The sequence below is a fragment of the Lissotriton vulgaris genome, chromosome 4_1 (genome assembly GCF_964263255.1).
Source record: "Lissotriton vulgaris chromosome 4_1, aLisVul1.2, whole genome shotgun sequence".
NCBI lineage: Eukaryota > Metazoa > Chordata > Amphibia > Caudata > Salamandridae > Lissotriton > Lissotriton vulgaris.
The window spans coordinates 404,437,700-404,461,587 of NC_141691.1; the positions used below are offsets into that span (position 1 = coordinate 404,437,700).

At 41.7% G+C, this 23,888-nt stretch overlaps 1 protein-coding gene across 1 annotated transcript in view; it reads right to left on the reverse strand.

The window, feature by feature from the left end:
• Nucleotides 1-423: 423 nt before the first annotated feature.
• Nucleotides 424-23,888, reverse strand: part of SRPX2 (sushi repeat containing protein X-linked 2) — a 204,784-nt gene continuing 181,319 nt past the window's right edge. The window contains exon 10 of the mRNA XM_086918793.1: nt 424-2,895. Within this exon, the coding sequence (XP_086774919.1) occupies nt 2,715-2,895 (181 nt within the window). The 3' untranslated portion in view covers nt 424-2,714. The remainder of the gene's footprint in view (nt 2,896-23,888) is intronic.

Genomic DNA, 23,888 nt, shown 5'->3' on the forward strand with positions numbered 1-23,888 from the left:
ATGGGTGGCACATCCTTCTGAGTTCAGACAGCCAAACGATGGAACTCTTTACCCCCAAACATAAGATACACAGATAACCACCTTATCTTCAGAAGACTACTCAAGAATTGTCTCTTCCCCACACAACCACTGTACTCAAACATAAATATACAGCATATCCCTCTCCATTTAAGCATTTTATTGGACTATAGATGTATACTCACATATGTATTTTGCTTTGTATAAATGTATGCATAATAATGATGTTTTTAAAGATCTAGATAGTCGATAGTTCTGCTTAAAAAAATTATATATTACTTATAATTACATTATTCTATGTTTAAGATGTATATAAGTGACTGCATAAATAAGTAAATCTTTTTATCATAACTATGTACAATTGCTTCACTATTGAATTACAAAAAATAAAAACAAATACATGAATTTAAAGTACAACAACACTGAGTTTATTAAGTGCAACTTTATTCTTCACATATTACCTTCCTTATGCATATATATACCTTCTATGTACTTATGTGTCTTTATATTTATTACTTTGCTCTAATTCAGCATATCCAATGCACTACCCTATATCTAGTTCAATATGTCCTCTACCTCTACTCTGACTCATCTCAAACCTCATTCTAATACTCTCTCCAATGCATTACCTATTTCTCACCCTTACCATCTATCAATGTATTCTCTACCTCCACTCTGTCATTCATCCAAAACCCTAAACCACTACTATAATCCCCAAAGTAACCCTTTCTAGACACTTCCCTCCTCTAATCTCCTTGCATCATCTCATACCTCTTTTACTATTCAGATCACCCAAACAAACCTTTCTAAACCTTTTCCTCTGACTCTTCCCCCTCTACCTTCCCTTTACTTCTTCCAAACCCCTCCTACTGCTATGAACTCTAAAATTAAAAAAAACTTTATAGACCCTTCCCTCTTCTATCCCTCACTATTCCATTTTAATCCAAATAAAAGACTAACATGTCCTCCACTCAAATTAATTAAGTATCTCCCCAGATGAATTTACCACTTATCCTTTTTTGGGTCCCGAGTAGCGTGCTACTTGCCTAAAAGCGCTTCAACACCGCATCAGAGGAAGTAAACGCAATATAAATGGAAACCTTTTCCCTCTTCTATCCTTCCACTATCCTTCTCAATCCAAATAACAGACTAACATATCCACCTCTCAAATTAATTTCATATTACACTATACTAATTCACCACTAACGAAGTAGCATGCTACTTGCCGATAAAGTGCTTCAATGCCTCGCCACGGGTAGTAAGCTCTATATAAATGCAATTACATCAATTAATTCCCTCTTTCATTTCAAAATGTTTACTTACCCGGACTATACCACTAGTAATAGCACAATATATTGCCTTTTATACACAAAAAAGTCATAACACTTTAACAGACTTTCTGTAACTTATATTGTATGACTACTCATCAAGCTACATCTTGCAACAAAAACAGCTTATTATTAATCAAGAAGGCGAAACCTGGTTCATTTACCAATGCTTGCTTTTAAATAATCGTTGCTATGATCACCTTCCAGTCTAAAGCACAGCAGCAGAAATTCAAACTTCAATGAGGATACAATCTTGGGCTTAGAGGAGAAGTGTACTTCAGGGCCATTTTCTGAGTTTCAATGGGTTATAAGTTCAGTTACTGTTGAATGTTGTGAAACAAGCAAGGATTGCATTACAGGTCTGCAATTCCATGATTATTCATCACGTTTTTACTAATGTGTCATATTGTAAACAAGCACCCTGTGGAAGTGTAAATTCACATAAATCAAAGTTGGACTACATAATTAAATACTAACGTGTAGCAACCATGTTTTCACTTTGTAATAGGAGTGTGAACTATTACTAAAATATATTTCACGTGATAAAGGAAAAATACAATCACATCATTAAGTAAATGCATACTCTATAGGACACAAACAGGCATTTGATGTTCAAATGCACTGGATTCACAACACTATCAGCAAAACAAAAAAACGTATGATTTCTCTTCACTTCAGAACCTAAGAAACGACCAAGACCGAATGCCCTGTAGTCAAATTTTAAAGTCACTTGAAGTCAAAATAAAGATAAGAAATTCAAGGCACAAAACCATTTCTGATTAGTTGAGCACATGGAGTCTTTACCTATCTGCTGCCACTAAGTTAGTTCATAGTTTTGGTATAAAGGCCATCAGCATGGAAGAGATGGTTGAGGTCATGCTGTGGTATGAAAGTCAACTGTGACGTCGGTTTGTACCAGGGTTATACAATATTGAGGTAAGTTTTTGATATCAGTGTATGAATATAATACAACATCTCCATACTATAACTTCCAAACCTTATAAATTCAACAGAAAAATTCTACATTGAAGAACACTCAAAGACTCATTCGTAAAATGCTTCAACTAAAGATCAAAAAATAAATGCATTAATAAAATGGAACATTTAACACTTGTGATAATTCTGGTAACCCCAATATTTTTTCTCAAGGTTTGACCTGACAAGTGGTGTTGTTTCTTTTTAGTTTTCAGGAAACGTCCATCTGGAACCGAGAGTCTCAGTATGGAAACTGAAGTGGCTTTTTGTCCATTAGTGATTCTTACAACACTGTAATAGTATAATAGTAGAGGATTTGGTCTGGATTAATTATGTAGTGACTTTGAATGTGGCACTTTGGCTTTTGTTCTGGCATGAACTTATCCAAGGTGACTATTCACATGTGTCTGTTCTTGTTGCACGATGGGCAACTTCCTCACGACTTAGCAGGTAGGTGTCAATATACGTGAATATCTCCTCAGCGGTCACTGGTTCTACGTAGCGCTCACAGTCGACGCCATATTTGTTTATTAGAACCATGCTAAAGTAGGATCGGGTGATCTTCATTATCTGCCTGCAAGAGAAAGAAAATGGGATATAGTGTGAAAAAATGGACTGTGTATCATACAGAATAGCTGCTTATATGTGCAGTGTGCAAACAACGTGTACGGGTATAATTACGGCCATTATGAGCTTGGGGCCATATTTATGGCAAATTCTCGCATAGCAGCAAGTCACCTTGCTGCTCTGAATGTCAGGGAAAGAGCAGGAATTTCAATGTATTTATAAAGGATACAGTTTATTCCTGCCTTTGTCCCTGCACTATGTATACAAAAAGGTTTTGGGTCCAACAGACTGACCAGCCTAGACCACAACAGTTGCGAAACAGAAAAAAGTGGCTAGCCAGGATACTTTAAATGCAAATTAGAACCCACACAGCCCATGTGTACTGCGTGACCAAGCCATTTGTTTAGCAAAACATTTATTTTAATTCATAATCAAGTTTGAAAATTCATAAAAACATGTCATCAAAAGGAAAACGCTGTCAATAACAGTCAAGTCAAAGGCAAAAACAAACAATTGTGTGCACAATGAATATACAAAATATACAAACATTAATACAGGCAGTTGTTTTCCATCCCTAATTCAGCCTGTCCACTGGTATTTTAGTTAAAGGACTGGTTTTTTCGTTCATGTCTTATGTAATGTTTCTTGATCACAATTGATTTGGAATGTATGTATTGTATTTCAAGTTGCACTTTGGTGTCATGTAATTGTTTGAATATTCAGTATTAATGTTTGTATATTTTGTATTCAGCTCTTTCTGTGAACTGTGATAATATTTCAGGCGCCTATTTAAAACGTGTTTAGGTGTATGTGCTTAATTGCCAGGAACAGACCTCATTATGACTGACATGGTTTTTATATTACTGTGATGAACGACAATCAGTGTTGGCAAAGAGTTCACCAGTAGCTGTTTTGGGATCCCTTCCCATGGCCTGAGCCTTTGCCGGGACGCCCGGGGAGATAACAGCAGGCAATTCTGTGTGCATTCATGGGGGATGTGTGTTGGCTCTGAGCATAGAAAGCTGTGGGGATGCCAGTGAACGATGAACACTTCCCGCTCAAAATAACCGCTCTTGTGCTTCGCTGCCTACACACGATATTGTTATTTGTTTTGTTGAAGAAGTTGGGGACATGGGTCATTCTGCTGAATGGAGGAACATGATGGTTTTTAATTGAAATGGCACAGGATATTCCCACACGTGCAATAGACATAAGTCCGATGCAGATTGTCAAGTTCACCATCGAGCTTGTGCGGGCTGGGAGTGAGAGATTGCGTGGCACCACCTAGTGGTCAATTGAGTTCTTGCAGAAAAGGGGCTGGGATCGGCCAGGGGTATTGAGTAATGACACGTCTACTTTCACTAACGTCATAAATGCCGTCCACATCCATTTGGTTGGATGGAGAGTTGTGTCCCCAGCGGACCTCCAATAGGGAGCTCCCCACAAAAGTTTGGTAGGACTGGTTTTGATGTTTAGCCCCGAGTTGTTGTCGAGGGCATTTGGGGGGGGAGAATGGCTTCGGCATGTTTGGGCTGCTGGAGTGGGAGGGGGAGGGCGGGAAGTGATGACTATTGATGTTTTTAGGCCTTTACAGTCAGATATTGTCTATCGATTACATCTTGAAGAAATGGAAAACATTTGTATACACGTGATTACACTTGGACACGTCTCAGAGGACCCCTGCCGTTATTATAATGCGCAACATATGCAAACACCACCACCTTACCGATGACTCAGAGGTCGACTCAACCAACTAATGCGCACATAAAACTACTAACGTGGAATGTGCGGGGCTTAACACAACCCAAGAAAATTAGGCGCGTGTTTGCATACCTGAACAGGCACTATATAGACATTGCGTTTTTACAAGAGACACACATTGCTCCGAACACGCATCAATCCATAGGCCTCAAATGGGCCGAATCTGTCCATGTCGCTACGTATTCCTCCTACTCTAGAGGGGTAATGTTGCTGTTGCGGAAAGGGTTAAATTTCACAGTTTTGCGGGTGGTGCAGGACCCAGGGGGCAGATATGTTATTGTATCGAGGACACTTCGTGGTAAGACACTGACTTTGCTTAATGTGTATGGCCCTAATGTGGATTCTCCCGACTTCTTTCAGGAATTGTGGGGACACTTACAACAATTCACACACACTAGGATAATATGCAGGGGGATTGGAATGTGACCCTTGCTGATGGTGTAGACCGATCCGCTTAGTCCATCGAACCACATAAAAATGCCAGAACAAAACTCCACGTATACTGGCGGACGTGAGGCTAACGGACATATGGAGACACAAATTTCCCACGGAACCGGGGGCCACACACATTTCTGCATACCACAATAGTTGGTCCCGTTTAGACTATTGGCTAGGCACTGATGATATCATACATTGGTCTAGTGACGTTCACGTCCTTCCTAGAACACTATCGGACCACAATCCGGTTTTACTGAAATTATCCATCCCGGATCACACCCCACCTCCCTTTCAATGGATATTTAACTCACGTGCTTTAACTGACATAATGTACGCCGACACTATCCATGCAGCAATCAAAGACTATTTCCTGCTGAACGAACCGGCGGTCTATGACCCATGCCTACTGTGGGAATCCTTTAAGGAAATAGTTCGAGGGGTGTGCATGAGCACCACTATCGGCATACTTCGAGACATCAGACAACAGATTAAAAGATGCGACACACAAATGAGGGATTTGGAAAGGGAATACGAAACCACTCAAGATGTTACGATTCTGGGACGACTACGCACATTGCACACAGAACATCAGAATCTAGTAGACGACGAAATAAAGTATATGGATAAAAAACACACTGCTAGAAATTTTGGGGAGGGAGGCAGGCCCGGTGGGCTGTTGGCGGCAAATATTTGTGAGGGCAAGAAACACACTACGGTCCTTGGCATTAAAACTGAGAATGATATTATGCTGACACAAACGACGGATATGTTACAAAGTTTTGTCACTTCCTATAGTACACTATACACATCACAGCCAATAGCCTCAACAGATGATATCAACGAATACTTTAGGGAGGTGGCCATAGCGTGGCTGTCTGACCACCAGAGGGAATACTTGGCGGCACCCATCACGGTTGTGGAAGTCACGGAGGTGATAAAAACACTGCCGAATGGTAAAGCACCAGGCCCAGATGGGTACACGAACAAATTTTATAAACACTACGTGGATATCCTTGCTCCCCGGCTGACGGAGATGTACGGGGCCGCTTTCGACCAGGGCGAGCTTCCCCTGACGCTCCGTGAAGCGGTAATTATAGCTCTTCTGAAACCACCCAAGGACCCGACCCAATGTGACTCCTATAGGCCGCTATCACTGATAAATGATGATTCCAAAATTCTAGCAAAGATCATGGCTATGAGACTAACACCACTAATGACCAACTTTGTGTTACCTGACCAGGCAGGCTTTGTCCCGACCCGATCCACGTCCCATAATACACGGACGATGTTCGCCCTAGCCCATTATCTCCAACCTACAACGAAGGCGGTAGTGGTGCTACTGGACGCTGCAAAGGCGTTCGATTCCATCGAATGGAGATATTTGATTGCGGTGCTGCACCGTATGGGCTTCCCGAAAAGGTTTGTCCTGTGGGTATCCCTAATATACACTAAACCACGAGCCAAGGTCCGAGTAAACGGGTACTTGTCCGACAGTTTTGCAGTGGTACGCGGTACCAGGCAGGGTTGCCCGCTCTCTCCCCTGATATTCGCCCTGGCATTGGAACCACTGGCCTGCATTATACGGCAGAACTATAAATCATCTGCCCTGCAATTCCCCGCTCGTCTGCTGCACATATCATTGTACGCGGACAACATGGGGCTTTACGTTCGCGATCCAAACAAACACCTAAACCAGCTGTTGAGGGAGTACATCAAATTCGGCGGGCACTCGGGGCTAACAATCAACTGGTCAAAATCCTCCATCATTCCCTTCACAGACACTACGGCTCCCTTTGATATTGAATACCCCCTGGAGTGGCAGACCGAGCCGTTGCGATATTTGTGAGTGCTGTTCCATAGGGATCCGGACATAGTGATCCGCGCAAACTAGGGCGTAACAATATCCAAACTGGAAGACAAACTAAGGCGCTGGATACTGCTTCCGTTGTCTCTAGCAGACCGTATTGCAATAGTTAAAATGAATATTTTGCACAAACTTCTGTATTTATTCAATAATATCCCCATTACCCCTCCGGAAGAAGTATTCCTTCGAATTAAGTCACTGATACTACAACTCATTTGGGCAGGGAAACAAGCGCGGATCGACCTCCAGACGTTGACGCTCCCCTATGCCAAGGGAGGATTTGGAGTGCCAGATTTTAAACTGTACTACTTGTGCGCTCAAGCACAGTATGCAGCTTATTGGTTTCATATGGTGCCATATCTAACTCACACAGCGATCGAGGAGGGTGATGCGAGTCCGGTCCCTCTTACCGCCATCCTCTCGTACAAACGCCCGCCACTATACGCTCGCGACATTAATACAGTTGACACTACCATCAGGGCGTGGCACGAACTTGGGAGGTTGGCTCACAAAATCCCGCTTTATGCACGAAACATGCCACTACATGATCACTCAGCACTATCTGTCACACGCGAGAAGGTGGGAATGTCGTTATTACAGCAGGTGGGCATTGCACAGATGGGAGACTTATTTAACGAGGGTAGATTCGTAGACATTGCGGAACTCCAGTACATACACAACAAGTCACAGTTGTTTTATTTCACACATTATAGACTGAAGAGAGCCATGATGGAATTATACCCTACCTTTCCTGAAGAACCGGCTACATTAGATACCCTACAACTTATCATTCAACACAGAATCTGTCGCACCTGACATCGAGACTATACTCCGTTGCACAGGCTGAGATTCCACAGTCCACGAATAGGGCCAAGGCTAGATGGGACTTGGTGTTAGAAAGCCCATTGACAGAGAGGGAATGGGAACAGACGTGTGCGCTTACACAGATTCTGACCCTTAACGGAAATCTCAAAATCATACACTACAAGTATCTGCATCAGGCATATTACACCCCGGCGCGAATGGGTAGATATGGCATGCGGGATGACACCAGATGCAAAAGATGTGGTGTAGAGGATGCAGATTTTATCCATCTGGCCTGGTGTTGCTCCAAAATACAGGACTACTGGGCAGAGGTAGTCACTAAGTTGTCTACAATGGTGGGGGTTGAGGTGGGACTGCACAATCCGATGCTGCTTGTTGGGCATTGTACCGCAGCTCAAATCATCTAAGCGTAAGTTCTGTGCGGTCGCCTTGTTGTTAGCCAAGCGGCAGGTATCAAAATACTGGCACACTACTCAGGTACCCACTACACTAAAATGGTTACAAGATATGTCCAGCTGTAGGGACAAACTACTGACGTACGAAGAAAGCCTGCCACTACGATCTAGGCCGAAAGACTTTTGGTTATATCTCACTGAATATTTGGCCACGTTGGAGAGTGACACGGAGTGACACTGGAGGTTGCCGATGATGAGAGCTGAGTGTACTGGTGTCGTTAGGGGTTGGAGGGAGAGGTGTTCAAGAAAGATGAAACGATGTGGTTACACTGTACTTATTGATGTGGACAACTGACATGTGAGGGTCTCTTTGTTGGGGTTTATTGTTAGTATTTACTGTGTATGTTCTAATACACCAACAAAATTTGTTAAAAAACAAGGCCTAATTTATGTGCTTTACGCCGCAGGACAGATGTTGTCGGCTGTATGGCTGTGTACAATACACGTAGAAAATGCACCTTAATTCTATCGCAGCCGGCCCCAGGGTTGTAGGCTCCTGGCTGTGTAACCATCTGTTGCTACGAATAAAGGTCTTACAAAAAAAGAAAATGATGGCTTGTAGTCCCCATTTTGCAGAATGTTTGTGTGCACAGAATATTTTAGTTCTAGGAAATTTGGATGTAGAGGATGCACACGTTAGTTTATACATTTGTTACTTATGGCTCTCATAGAGAGTCGCTATCATTTACTTTAGTTTCTGAATCTCATAACCCACTGTTATGACAGAGCAACTGTTGATAAAAAAACTAGTTACTCACTGCTGTGATGTCATAAAGGCCTCTCAGGCCAGGCTGACATGGTTCTCTCAGAGCCTGTCAGCGCAGCACAGCTTGTCTGCTTTGAAAGCATACCTGTAGGAGGGGGAAGGAAGTGAAGGAGCAAGTTTTTTGTGAAATAAAACCTGCTTGGATTGAAATCCCTTAGTGTGAAATCATTAATCGTGTGGTGTGAAAACTAAAAGCGAAAAGTGCTAACATAAGGAAAATAAAACTGCGCAGGCGCAAACTAAAATGCTGGAGTAGGCTGCAAATGCTTATGACTAATGGAAAATAAAAGGGATAATGCTCATTGATTCTTCTATACTAATATGTGTTGGAAATAACATTAATCTGGGATAAGCATGGGTATCTGCAACACACAGGGTGGGTGCGCTATGGTATGACATTATAAGAAATAAATAATGAATGTGTTTGTTTTCCGTAAAAGTATGGTTTTCTGCTCAGCAGAAAAGGCCTGAGAGTCATTTTAGTAAATAAATGCGGATTTAATCTGAGTGAGAAAAGGAAGGTGGAAAACTGTTCGTCCTTCACGGGTCCTGTGTGGCTGCCAAAGTTTGCGTGGAGGAACAAAATAATCTTCAGAAGCGGAACACTTCCTTAGAAAGCAGAACAATGGAACAATCGAAGCACAAAATATGTTACATGACCGAGATGGAGGAAATGTGTACTATGACGACAGCTCGAATTTGTATTTCCTGGGCTGAAAGTTGATGAAATGAGTAAAGAAGACCATGGACAGTCTAACAGAAATGTTATAACGATAGTGGTGTGACAGTACACCCCCTTCCTTAATCAACAGAATGAAGAGAAATTGTGTATTATGATACAATGTGGGTTGGTCTTTTTGGATTTTAGAGTATAATCGTAGGAACCCGGTGGGAGGTGTTGATGTGGTTTAGGTTTTTGCATGTTTTTCCTTCTTTGCAGGAGGAGAGAGCTGCATTGCTGTCTCCTATTATTATTTGGGCTGACTGTTCCTGTTTGATAAATCCTGACCTAGTCTTTGCTCTTCAACTCTACTTGAGGGGTCTTGTTGCTCTCATGGCCAGAGAGTAGTTTTCTTAATTTCCTTTGTGGGTTAGTATAATATCTGAATTTACATAATCCTTTTGCAAATGTCTTTTGTCTCTAATCTTTTGTCTCTACGCCTATCCACTCCACTCACTCATTGCATGGATGTTGAGATGTACTTCTGTCATTTTCATTTATTGTTTCTTGTGTGGTAAACGATGATTCAAGCTGTACTGTATTTTGATGAGCAATCACATTATTTAGATAAAGCATTATATATATACAAGTGAGTTTGTCTTTATTAGAGATATTGAATTTGGTTTATAATGAGTATTACTAGTTCCAGGTATTAGTTTGCCAAACCCTGATTACATAAATAAAGATCGCAACGCCACAAGGTATATGCGAGGATGATATACTAATTGAAAATTGGTAAATTAGGTACTTCCCTCACCCAGAGTGAAGGGGCTTGTTGGGTAATGAATTGGGCCCAGGTAAGGGAAATTTGTTGGTCCAGGATCACTGGATCAGTTTTTGTAACAGCTTGATGGTTTTAATTATTTTGGCAAATTAATAGTTGGAATTAATGATTTGGTTACTAACATATTGTGCTAGCGTTTTATGTAGTCTGGAAGTAATGGGTACGGAGTTGCCTAAGGTACCGGGATGTTTTAGCCTCAGGAGCAGAGGATGAGTGTGGAAAGTACACACTAGAGAAGTGTTGTGTCTGCTGGTGTGATATTAAGCAATGAGAGAGGTTGTAAATATTGCATAGGGACCTATTCTGAGTTAGTAACAGTGGGAGATTATTGTGAAACTGTAGAGAGCTCACCTGAAGAAGTACCAAGAGCTCTTTCGCTTGATTGAAAGTGGAGTAACGCTAGTCGATATTCCGCTGGTTGTAAAAGGATTTCTAGAGTATTTGAACTATCTATTTTTAATGGGGCAGAAAAAGCAGCAGTGTTTTGTGTTGTTTCGAATAATTTTCTTATTTAGAAAAGACTTTGTAAATTCATTGCCGTAATATTTTGTGACGGGAGGGTCAGTAGTTGGAGTTATACTGATGTCACAGAGAGCCCCACTGGCATTTGTCCAGTTAGCGGTAGCGTCATCAGAGAGTATTTTGCTGTTATTGGTTGGTTGGTTGGTGTGAGTCGTGCTTGTATTGGATAGCGTGAACGAATAGTGTGAGTAGAATTACAGAAGAATTTCCTTGTTATTTCAGAGTTTTCGAGGAATGAGAGAGAGTTAAAATGAAATTACTAAAAATGATGAGGACTTTGTTTTAGAAAGGATGAGCCTATACCCATTAGAGAGGGGGTTCCTTTACGGCCTGCTGGTTTGCCTGCTTCTTTTATGACACTAGAGCGTGGATATCATACGTGTACTTGGTTGGATGGGAATTTGGCTTTCCCAGAAAATAGTACTTTTATGTGAGGGTTTTAGAGAACTTGAGGAATCAGATGAATTTATTGAGGCCAAATCCTAGACCTATGCAGTATGAGGTGCTTGAGAAAAAAGGAACATGAGGCGTATCGAAAAGAGAGAGACAGGTCTGCGACAAGATATAGAAATACAGTGAGTTGACATGCAATGGCGAAATGGTATGCTCTAATGAAATGATAGAGGAGAGATGTAATCTCGGAGGGATTATATCCAGTGATTGTTGCTAAGGATCAGGCTGAAGGGAAATGCAAGGAGAAAAAGAATAATGTAGAGAGTACAGAACCAGATCCAAATGAGGTTGATGATGAGTTATTGGATGAGATGTTATTAAATAGACCTCCACCAAATCTTGAAGATCAAGAAAGAATTACTCAAATGCTCCATTAATTGAAATAGACGCTCCACAAGATCCACGAGCTTCACAGGCTCCAGTCTTCACAGGAGAGAGATGCAGATGTAATAAATAAGGCGAAAGATGAATTGACACAAATAATTAACCAAATGAGTTTGAATGCAGATGTGTTGTCAGTTCCAGTGACAATTGGTCCCATAGTTAGTGGATGAGATGTTATTAAATAGACCTCCACCATATCATGAAGATCAGGAAGGAATTACTCCAAATGCTCCATTAATTGAAATAGAAGCTCCACAAGCTTCACAAGTTCCACAGTCTTCACAGGAGAGAGATGTAGATGTAATTAATAAGGCAAAAGATGAATTGACACAAAGCATTAACCAAATGAGTTTGAATGCAGAGGCATTGTCAGTTCTGGTGACAATTGGTCCCATTGTCCCATTATATAGTGAGGGCCAGAATATTTTGCCGATACATGCAGCATACAGTACCAATGAATAATGTTAGGAGTAATAAGGATGTTGGAGCAAATGAAATGGGAAATGTGATTAATATAGCAGAGAGACAAATAGAAACTCTAAAGAGAAGTGTGCAAGTAGACTCTAGAAGATTGATGCAAAATGCGAGAGAAGTAACTCCCGCTTCAGGGGGATCAGTAGGACCGTCACCAGAAGAATTAGATGAATGGATCAGAGGGATGGTGTCTAGTAAAATTAGACCGAGTATGCATGTGACCAGATTGAAAGCATATTTGGAAGTAATTATTCTAGATATGCTTAGTCTAGAGAGATTGAATAAATACCAGGAAGAAGAGTTGTTCTTCTTGTGTATGAATATTACGATGAGAGCAAAGAGCTTGCATGAGAGGTTTGTTGAAGCTGCACAGGCATATGGAGTGGACATTGAAAAATCAAAAGCTTTGCAAAAGACATATAGATTAGATTTTAGTGACAAGGATTTAGAGAGTTTGAATGCATCTGGTAAACGACTGCAGATAAAAGAGTTGGTTAATACCTTGAAGAGATGGGGTGAATTGGAACGTTGGAATGCTAGATGGGCTAAAAAGAAAGACAAAAAGCTTGCAAATACGGGTACAAGATTATCTCCTTTGCTTTCGATTAGGGAGAAAGGAACAGAGACAAGGACTGCTGAAATGATATATTCAATGAGAAGTTCCAGGTGGTGGATATGTCCCCATTCCTTGGTCGAAGGTAGAACATATTGTCTTTTATGAAGGAGTTTCCTAGATTGAGAGAAAAACCTGTTGAATGGTATAAACAAGTAGAAAGGTTTGTGAAAGTTGCAAAAGTTTTGTTGAAAGATTTAGATAGTTTCTTTGAGATTGTGGTTCCAGCTGAATTGTGGACTGAGTGTAAAATTGCAGTAGATTGGCAGAAAGAAGAATATCCTAGAGATGTTAAAACTGGAGCCCCGTCAGAAGAGGTGATGAAGAAATATAATTAAGTAATTACCTACTTGAAGAGTAAGATTTCCCCAAAAGAGGCAGATTGGGTAATGTTGATAGAACGACTCAGGAGTCAAAAGAATCAGTGCATGCCTTTCATGAGAGACTTTTACAGGTGTTTAAGCAGTATAGTGGTTTTGACAGCATAACTGACAAAGATATGGTACACTTTGTAAATAAGTTTGTGTTTGGATTGAAACCAGAGATTAGCAACATGATTCAGCAGCACCTGATTTGCTGGCAAAACAAAACAGTGGACAAAATACTGCGGTATGCAAAATATTGTAGTTAGTATAGTGATGATATTGAGTCAAGACATAAGAAAATAATAAAATGATGTGGGCACAACTGAAAGCAGCACAGAAGAATGGGAATGTTGTTGATTATCCTCAAATAGGTTTTCGAGTAAAAGGGCAGAATCAGAATGTTCAAAATGGTCAGATTCCTAATGTGAATGGTATTGTGACAAATGGTAGTGTTCAGGTTCAGATTTAGGGAAAAGGTAGAGTTAAAGGTAGTAAGGAAAATATGAAAAAGAAATGTCCTTGTCATGCGTGGGGAAAATTCGGACATTGGAAGAACGAGTATAGGACCTAATTGGGAAATAATGGAATGAATCAAAATTTTAATCCACAGATGCAGAATGAGGTGGTTGTGAATCAACAGCAGCTGCAGCAGCAACAGGTAGTTTCACCACAGTTCCAACAGGTACAGCAGGTACAAATACCAAAAAGCTCCAATGCCTAATAATGTGAATGCTCAGGTACAGAGATACAGTGCGAATGCTGGATTCTATACAGGTGAACAAGTTGGTAAGAATCAAAATGTACAAATGGTATCATAATACTAGTGTAGTGTCATGAGAGTGATTCAGATGCATCTCAATGACGGTGACTGAGGGGGGGAGGAGGTGTGCGTGCTTGGCGCATCTCTTGTTGTAGATCAGTGTGGTCCTTTTGTGGATGGGAAAATAGAAGGTAATGTTATTTCATTCCTTGTGGACACTGGTGCTACCCGTTCTACAGTGAGAACAGTGGAAATTCCAAACCTACCCCTCTCGGGAGAGACTATCCAAGCTGTGGGTGACTTGAATCAGTTTAGCAAAACTCCAGTGACAAAACCAATGAACGTGCACATTGGAGAGTTTAGAGATTTGCATCAGTTTGTGGTGTTTGACACAAGTCCAGTAAACCTTTTGGGTAGAGACTTGTTATGTAAAATGAATTGCACCATCTATTGTACACCGAATGGCACTGCTTTCTAAACGCCAAATGAGGATGTTGCGTCCAAAGTGATGATGGCACGGCAAGGGACAGAAGTGATTGATTTATATCCTTTTGTTACAGCAAAAGATCAGCCTGTTGAGTTGAGAAAAACAGTGATGACTGATGTGTGGGATTTTTCAGGGAAAGACATTGGATTGATGAAATGAGTTGATCCTAGCCAAATTTCAGTCAAACAGGGAGCAGAATTTTCAAAAAAACGCCACAGTATAAACTGAGCCCAGAGACTATTGCAGGAGTTATGCCTGTAATTGAGCAAATGATTGAACATGGCATTTTAAGAGAGATATTAGGGAGTCCTTGTAACTCATCTATTATGGGTATTAAAAAACTGAGCAGTAAGTAAAGGATAGTTCAGGACCTGAGTAAGGTGAATAAGATTGTGGTACCTTGCTGTCCAACAGTGCCAAACCCAGCAGTGATTTTTTATCAAATTCCCAGTGATGCAGAGTGGTTCACAGTAATTGATTTGTGCCAAGCATTTCTCGATATCTTTGCATCCAGACAGCCAATATCCCTTAGTGTTCCGGTTCAGAGACTGTGTTTTAGCATGGTGAAGAGTTCCTCAAGGGTATACAAAGAGTCCTTCAATTTTCAATCAGATATTGAAAAAGTGTCCAGAGTCACTGGTAATGTCGGAAGACTTAGTGTTGGTGCCGTACATCGATGATTTACTTGTTGCATCAAAGACACGAGAAGCATGTGTGAGAGATACAATTGCTCTGCTGAACCATTTGGCAGTAGGTAGGCATAAGGTGTCACCAGCTAAATTACAACTTTGTTAAAAAGAGGTTCAATATTTGGGACACAAAATAGAGAAAGGCTTAGGCGACATTGGTCTATCACAAAGGATGCTTGGGCCCACTCACTGTGCAGGCCACACGCTAGATCTTATCTTTACAAATTCAGAGCGGTTAAGGATACATCCCCTGCTCACCCTTATATGGACAGATCATTGTATGATCCAATTCACGCTCCTGCCCCAAATTGGCACAGTTTACGTGAGTCACCCGAAGCCAGTAAAGACTGAAAGGCGCAGGCCTTGGTAAAAACTCACCCTGGAAGCTTTTAATGAGATATTCCCTCAATTCAATCTGGACCCTGGGCAATATTGCCAGGATGCCTCGGATATGTTGGCCAGTTTTAACTCTGCTTTAGTAAAGAAGTTTGATGTAGTTATTTCTGAGTGTAAGAAGAACCCAGTCACTCTGCGGCCTTCTGCCCCCTGGTACTCAGGCGACTTGAAAACTAAAAAGTCATTATGTAAAGCTTTAGAGAGACGATGGAGATGTACAAAAAACCTTGCCGATAAACTAACTCACAAATCAGCCTTATCCCATTATCATCAAACAATTTAAACTGCCAGATGTTTGTATTTTTGTAATCAAATAGAACAATCTAGCAACTCCTCTAAAGCATCGTTTAACATTGTCAAGGACTTCTCATTCCCTCCAGCAGGCAAACAAACATCACCAGAATACCAGCTACTTTGTGACTCAATAGCATACTTTTTTCAAGAAAAAATGTATTTGATCTATGCCAATTTTCCTCCTACAAGCACTAATAACACCAAATTCACTAAGAATCTGGATGCCTTTACAACATCCACCGCTTGTCATCTCAACCAGTTTAGAGACCATTTCGCTGGAAGAGACTAGCAATCTATTGTCGGTAGCTAAATCTGGCTCACCGGGTGACTTATGCTCCCCCAACATTATGGCCCTTCTTTCCCCTGTGTGTGCTCCTGCAATTCTTTTTTTTTTTTTTAATTCTTCCATCTTAACTGGTCTTATCCCGGCCAACTGGAAGGAAGCCCACGTCCGGCCCATCCTTAAGAAACCATCTGCAGACCCTCAGGTGCTCAGCAATTACAGACAGATATCCCTGCTGCCCTTGCTTGGTAAAACATTGGAAATTGTAATAAATAAACAACTCAGCCAGTATTTAGAACTTAATGATATTCTCGACCCTTCACAGTCGGGCTTTCGCAAGGGTTTTAGTACAGAGACGGCCATTCTGGCTGTCACTGACTTATTGAGACAAACTCTTGATGCTGGAGGATCCATGATACTGATCCTCTTGGACCTCTCCGCAGCATTCGATACTATCTCTCATCGACTGCTAGTGAAGAGGCTACATGAGTGTGGTGTCAGGGGCTCAGCGCTGCGGTGGCTTAAGAACTTCCTAACCGATAGATGGCAAACCACTACTCTGGGTCCATTTACATCTCAAAAATCCTTGCTGGACAAGGTAGTACCTCAGGGCTCATGCCTAAGCCCCACACTTTTTAATGTGTATATGGCTCCTCTGGCCAAGATCGTTCAATCATTCGGCTTTGAGATCGTATCGTATGCCGACGATACCCAGCTGTTATTTCCAATTGGCTCCAACCATATCGATGAGAAACTGCATTTCTCGGCGGGAATGCTAGCAACCTCAAAATGGATGACTGAATGTTGTCTTCAACTCAACCCGGGGAAAACCTAGTTTATGCTTCTTGGCAGAGCCGCCAACACCTGGTCGGCCGATTGGTGGCCTCCCCAGCTGGGATAGGCCCCCTGCCCTACCTCCTAAGTAAAAAGCCTAGGAATACAATTGGATCACAAGCTCACCATGAAATAACAACATCAAGAACATTTTAGGTGCATGCTATTACAGTCTTCGCCTCCTACGTAGGCTACTCCCCTATCTGCCATTAAAACTTTGCAGAACAATGGTCCAGGCGATGGCTGTTGGCGGAAGTGGTTGAGACTACGCTAGCTAAACTTCAAGTGATCCAAATCACCACAGCGAGGATGGTCTTAAATCACCCCCCGGGATCCCTATCTCTTTCCCTGCTCAGAGAGCTTCACTGGCTCCCAGTGAAAAAAAGATCTTTTTTTAAGATCTGTTGTCTCTCTTTCAAAGCAATCAAGGGATTGGGCCCCCGCTATCTGCAAAAAAAGCTCTGTAAACAGATGTCTGGACGCAATCTAAGGTCTAATTCACTGGCCCTTCTGAAGGCCCCCCGTATCCGTCTAACGCGTATGGGTGGCAGAGCTTTTTCATACATTGCTCCCAAGTAATGGAGCTCGCTACCAGAGGCCCTGCGTAAATCTACGTCCTGTCTGGTTTTTAGAAAACAACTTAAAGCCTTCTTGTTTTAACTCTATTCGCCTATTGAGTAATTACATCTGGACTTGCTTTTGTTATCCTCTAGGCAAGCGCTGAGATGCCCCCGGGTGAGTCACGCGCTACATAACAGTTCATAAAAATAAAAAAAAGTAAATGAAGGAGAAGTGTTGAGTGAAAATAGAGATCAAGAGCAAGTACAACAGAGAAAAGAATCAAACAAAAGGAGTTGTGAACTTGGCTCTGAAACTGTGGAAGTTAAGAAAGCCAGAAAGGGAGGAGTGTGGCCAAAGGGAGTGAAAAGACTGAAATGTACTCTGAAAAAAAAAATCACCAGACACGATTTTGGAAGTATCAAGTCAAACAGACCAAAGAGACTCCAAAGAAGATACAGTTAGGAGAACAAAAAGATGAAGAGTTCTGAACCCGAAATACAAAGCACCGAATGGATATATATGGTGTCTGAAGAAGTTGAGCACACAGACCAGTGCAGAGAGAACACTGGTGCATGCAAACAGCTACGAGCCACCCTAAATGAACTGTGTAAAAATTGAGGTGCAGAATATTGAACATTTACTCAGAGGAGTGTAAAAAATGTTAACTGGAATGGAATCAAAGGCTGTGAAGATTTAAAACAAAAAGAGAGGGGTGAAGCAAGAAGGCTTAAAAGTGTTTGGATACACTATTTTATCTTTTTTGTTTGTTTTTTAGTCAAATATCAGATTGTTATAGAAATGGCTGAGGCAAATACTATGGAGACTGGATTAAAAAAGAAGAAGTTTTAAACGTAGATGAATTAATGCTTGCTTTATTAGTGTTTCATTACTAATGCTGGTTTGGTTAACACGAATTGTTGGTGTGCCTTACTTTCTGTTTCCAAATTGAAATAATAATACCAATAGTGTGATGAGTGTGAAAGTAGATGTGGATAATCTTTAAAGTAGATTCACAAACTAATATGAAAAGAATGATAGATGATAGCGTCTATCACCAGGATAATTCTATTAATGACTTTTCGTTAAATGTTTTTACAAAATTACTGTACGAGAACGTTGACACGATGGATGTGAGAGAGTGTTATGTGTGCATGCAACTACCATCGTCTGTCTCTGAGGGAGTGACTTACCATCACTTACCTCTAACATATGGAGTATCTTGTAGTATCTTAACAAGTCTATTTTACAAGAAGGGTAGTTTACAATACTATTACTCAAACATGGATCTAGTGTTTTCTGAAATTCCAATTAGACAGAATATGAATAGAGTGTATAGTGCTAGAAATGCAAAATTTATGGGTGAGTTTTTCCATTCAACCAAAACAATTGACATAGTGTATGTGCATAGAAATAACTTAACCTCCACAATGCATCAGGAAGAGATTGAGTTTATTAATATGGTAGAGGATACAAGACAGAGTTTTAGGAAAAAGGCTGCTGAACAGAAGTCCTATGTACCTCCGTGGCATCATAGAATGAAACTTTGCTTACTTAGATTAAAAACTGACTATAATAACTATTTCATTGGTTCTAGTTAATGTGATCATGTTTTCTTAATCACGGGAGGTTGGGGAATAAGAGGAGGAACTGATCCTATTTTTCCCGGAATTTATTATGTATGTGGGAAGAATGCCTATTGTAGGTTGCCTCAGTGCTTCATTTGTAAAATATGAAGTGCAGGTGCTGAAATGTTTGTCGGAGGCCACACCTACTTTTCTATGGCTCCACCCACTTCCTCCACTGGCTCCGCCCACTTACTCTACTAGCTCCAGAGTCCACCCACATCTTCAACTGGCTCCTGTCCACTAAGAAGTTAGTTGAGAAATGAGAACCATCCATGACCATCCAAACTAAAATGACTCATGAGATTCAGTCAGCGTGAATCGCAATTCTCATTGCTCTTGGCAATGGCATCATGATTGCTTGATGATCATTGTGGGGTGGTGCTGTGTGGTGAGGCCCTCTACACTTAACTGTTAAAAGAGACAACAAAGTTCTTTGGGCCGGCCCTGGACACACATACTGACTGCAGTCAGTCAGTGCAAAGCACTGCCACGACTTAGGCTGCCTGCGCTGTATCCAGCTTTATTAACTGATTGGGGGACGAAGCCACTGCGGGGCCTAGTGCCAGTCAGGTGCCATCTTGCAGTTGCCTGCTGTCTCACCTGGAATCTTGGACGCCAGGGCCGGTACTCAGTACTACTGCCAGTCCACCAACGTGACGTCGTCGCCGGGTCACACTGGCTGGCACACACTCAGGGACCGAGTTAAAAGGCCGGGACCCGGGCCGTTACCCGTACCACGATGACTCGGTGGAGGTGGGGTGCGGGTGGCCGTGCGGGTGCGGGTTTGCTGGGGCGTGGCAAATGCGCAATCTGAAATCTGCGCACGTTGCCTCCTGCCGCACACAGCTCCACCCTAACACAAGTCCACAACTAAAATCCAGCCCAATTACACCCGCAGGTAGGGAAAGCCAGCCCACCATCAACTGTTGACATATGACTCTTGAGAAGTACCGCTCTCGAGTCGAGAGACAGACACGGGCTGCCGAATTTTAGTCCTCCATGATCAATCTTTTAGAGTCGCAGCGGCTCAAAACTGGAACAAACTTCCGATGTGCCTCAGACTGGAAAGACTGAAGATCAAGTTCAGAAGTCTCCTAAAAACTCACCGGTACAATTTATAAAGCTCTGCGGCGATTTGGTTAGGTGCCTATGTTGCTTGCTGTTTCTCTCCACAGCGCGGGGACACGCCGAGATGGAGTCACCGGGCGCTTTACAAACTACTTTATTATTATTATTATTATTAATATTATTATTATTATTATTATTATCATGATTGGGATTGTCGGATTGTTAACAAAATTGAGATTCATTCAGTCATCAACTCATCATGAATCTCCATTTTCTCTCCCCCAGCCAGTGCAGGCCATGTGACCAGGCTCACAGCTGTTGTCGGGCCACTGCCCGCAACACAGTTTGCGGCGACTGGGAGAGGGGAGACCAGTCAGAATGTCACTCACTACTCACTGCACTGAACGCGGCGGCAGAGTACTACTCTGTGGCCGTGGCCGACTGACCTTGCGTGGGGACTGTGACATACTGACTGACTCATTCACTGACTCAGCCTCGCTCGGATGTAAGTGATTGATTTATTTATTATCTGATAAGACTGTGAGTGTGTGTGTAGGAGATATGAGATATCCCAGTTTTTAGCATTGGAAATTACCAATGCAATTACAACACCAATAAATAATAATAATAACTGCTGTGACACTCGGTGGGATTAAATATTTTTCACCTTGCTTGTAAGTTGCACTACCTTACCCAGTTGCTCTGTTGTTGTATCGGCGTGACTGAGGCTTTCCGCCTGGCGCCTTCCCGAACGTTTTTTAAATTTCACTGCGGCACGCCAAAAGAACACTGCTCTAGCACACCGTCCCAGCCGGGCAGTACTGTAGCAGGCACTCTGGCAGTGATGTTAATACCCTCTTCCTGCCACTACTTCACAGTACCCCCCCTCCCCACCCCCACCCCCACCAGTGCACGACGATCCGGAGTCCATTCTCTTTCACGTTCAACTTAAAGAGCTCAGCACACTGTCTTTAAAGTTTTCTCGAGGCTGAGTCATGACTCATGAAGACGACGATAGCAGGGCTGCTTTCCAACTTGGACCCTTCCTGGCAGTTTGGGTAGTCAGTCAGTGTTATTACTGTCTGTTACGTTACTTCAAGTTAAATGACAAAAGCAACCCGTAGCAGTAACCCTCCGTGCGGAGGCAGCGCTATCAAAATCAATAAAGTGCTGCATTGTGTGTAGACCTGGCCTTGATAATTAAGTGCCGGTGCTAAGCACCGGAAAGAACTAGCAGAAATTAAGCACTGGGTTGCCTGCACTTTGGTAAGGGTGTTATATGGGAATATTATTCCCAAAGATTTACCATTTAGAAAAGAGTCATGGAATCAATGAAAAGAAGAGTGAACTAGTTCGTAGTAAGAGGGGAATAAGTGTTTCGGAAATTGTGGGTGATATTTTTGGAGCATTGATACCTTCAGTTGGGGTAATGCTAAATTCACACAAAGTTAGAAAATTCAAATTGTCAACAGACACTGCTGGTGGGTTCTTGATTATTGATACTGAAATAGTTGCGATAAGGTCTATGGTTTTGCAGAATAGACTTGCCCTTGATGTATTATTAGATAAAGAAGGTGAAGTCTGTAGCAGGTTGAAAACTCAACAATGTTGCACATATATTCCTGATAAGTGTGAGGGGCAGATTTACAAGCCCCATGCGCCACTTTTGCGTCACTTTTCCCATGTTGAAAATTAGGCAAAAGTGGCGCAAGAGCCTTGTAAATAAGCCCATAAATGTTTAGTGGGGTATATTAGGAACATTACAAATCTTCAAGAGGATTTGGCAGAACTGAAGATTGACGGCACTTGGGAGGGACTTGGTAAGGATTTCTCCACAGTGGAAAATTGTTTTTCTGCTTTTGGTAACAGCTTGATAAGGAAAGTACTGACGCCAATAGCTGCTGTTGCTACAGGGAATACTAATGATACTACTGATATATAAGTGTTGCAAATGTAAGTAAGGAACACAAGGGGCCAGATGTAGGTGGCCATTTACCGGCCGGTGACGGACGATTTCCGCCGTTACCGACCGGTAAATGGGTTTTTGGGATGCAGGGGGCCAATTTTACCTATTCGGTAAATTTACCGAATCGGTATTTTTACCGATTCGGTAACTTCTAGATATAGGTGGGACTCTTCTGAGTCCCAAAGGCCTTTCACATTCGGTATTTTACCACCCAATACAATTGGGTGGTAAAATACTGAATCCTGGTGTGCATGCACATGTGTGCATGCACACCTATGCCATGTGACAGACAGACATGCCCTTAGGGCATGTCTGTGTGCCACATGGCACACATGCCTGTATTTGGGGTGCTGTCAAAGTGACACCCCCTGCACCCTTGCTGGAATCTGTATTTACGATTCGGTAATGCCCATTGATTCCTATGGGCTTCAATGCCCTAAGGAATCAATGGGCATTACCGAATCAGTATTTACAGAATCGGTAAATACCGAATCTTAACGATTCGGTATTTACCGATTCTGTAATACCTACACCCCCCCCCCCCCCCCCTCTATTTTAACACTTCTTAAATACAGAATCGGTAAAATTCGGTATTTAAGAAGTGGTAAAATAAAATTACCTACATCTAGGCCAAGATGTTAAAGGAAGAGCAAGAAAAAGGAAGAGGGAAGAAATAAAGTTAGAAGGCAGGAGAGGAAATTACTATGAAATAGTAAAGGATATAGATGGAATTATGTTGAAACAAAAGAGAACTACAGCTTTCTAAATGATAAAATGGTGAAAAATTGTATTTGTGGGTTATTTGGTGATGGCTCAAAGTCGCCATCAAAGGGGGGATTGATGGAGCAGGGTTTTCGCAAAATAAAACTTGCTCGGATTGAACTCCCATAGTGTGAAATCATTAATTGTGTGGTGTAAAAACTGAATGTAGAAAGGGCTCAAATAAGGGAAAATGAGCGCAAACTAAAATGCTGGAGTAGGCCGCAAATGCTTATGACTAAAGCAAAATAAAAGGACTAATGATGCTTGATTGTTCTATTGTAGTATTTGTTGGAAATAACATTAATATGGGATACGCATGGATAAATGCAACACACAGGGTGGCTGTGCTATGGTATAGCATTATAAGAGATTAATAATTAATGTGTTTGTTTTCCGTAGAAGTATGGTTTTCTGCTCTGCAGAAAAAGCCCGAGAGTCATTTTAGAAAATAAATGCGGGTTTAATCTGAGTGAAAATGCGAAGGTTGAAAACTGTTCGTCCTTCACGGGTCCTGTGTGCCTGCCAAAGTTTGCGTGCAGGAACAAAATAATCTTCAAAAGTGGAACACTTCCTCAGAAAGCAGAACAATGGAAAAATCGAAGCACAAAAGTTGTTACATGACCGAGATGGAGGAAATGTGTACCATGACGTCAGCTCGAATTTGTATTTCCTGGGCTGAAAGTTGATGAAATGAGTAAAGAAGACCATGGACAGTCTAACAGAAATGTTATAACGATAGTTGTGTGACAGTACACCCCCTTCCTTAATCAACAGAATGAAAAGAAATTGTGTGTTATGATACAATGTGGGTTGGTCTTTTTGGTTTTTAGAGTATAATATTAGGAACCCA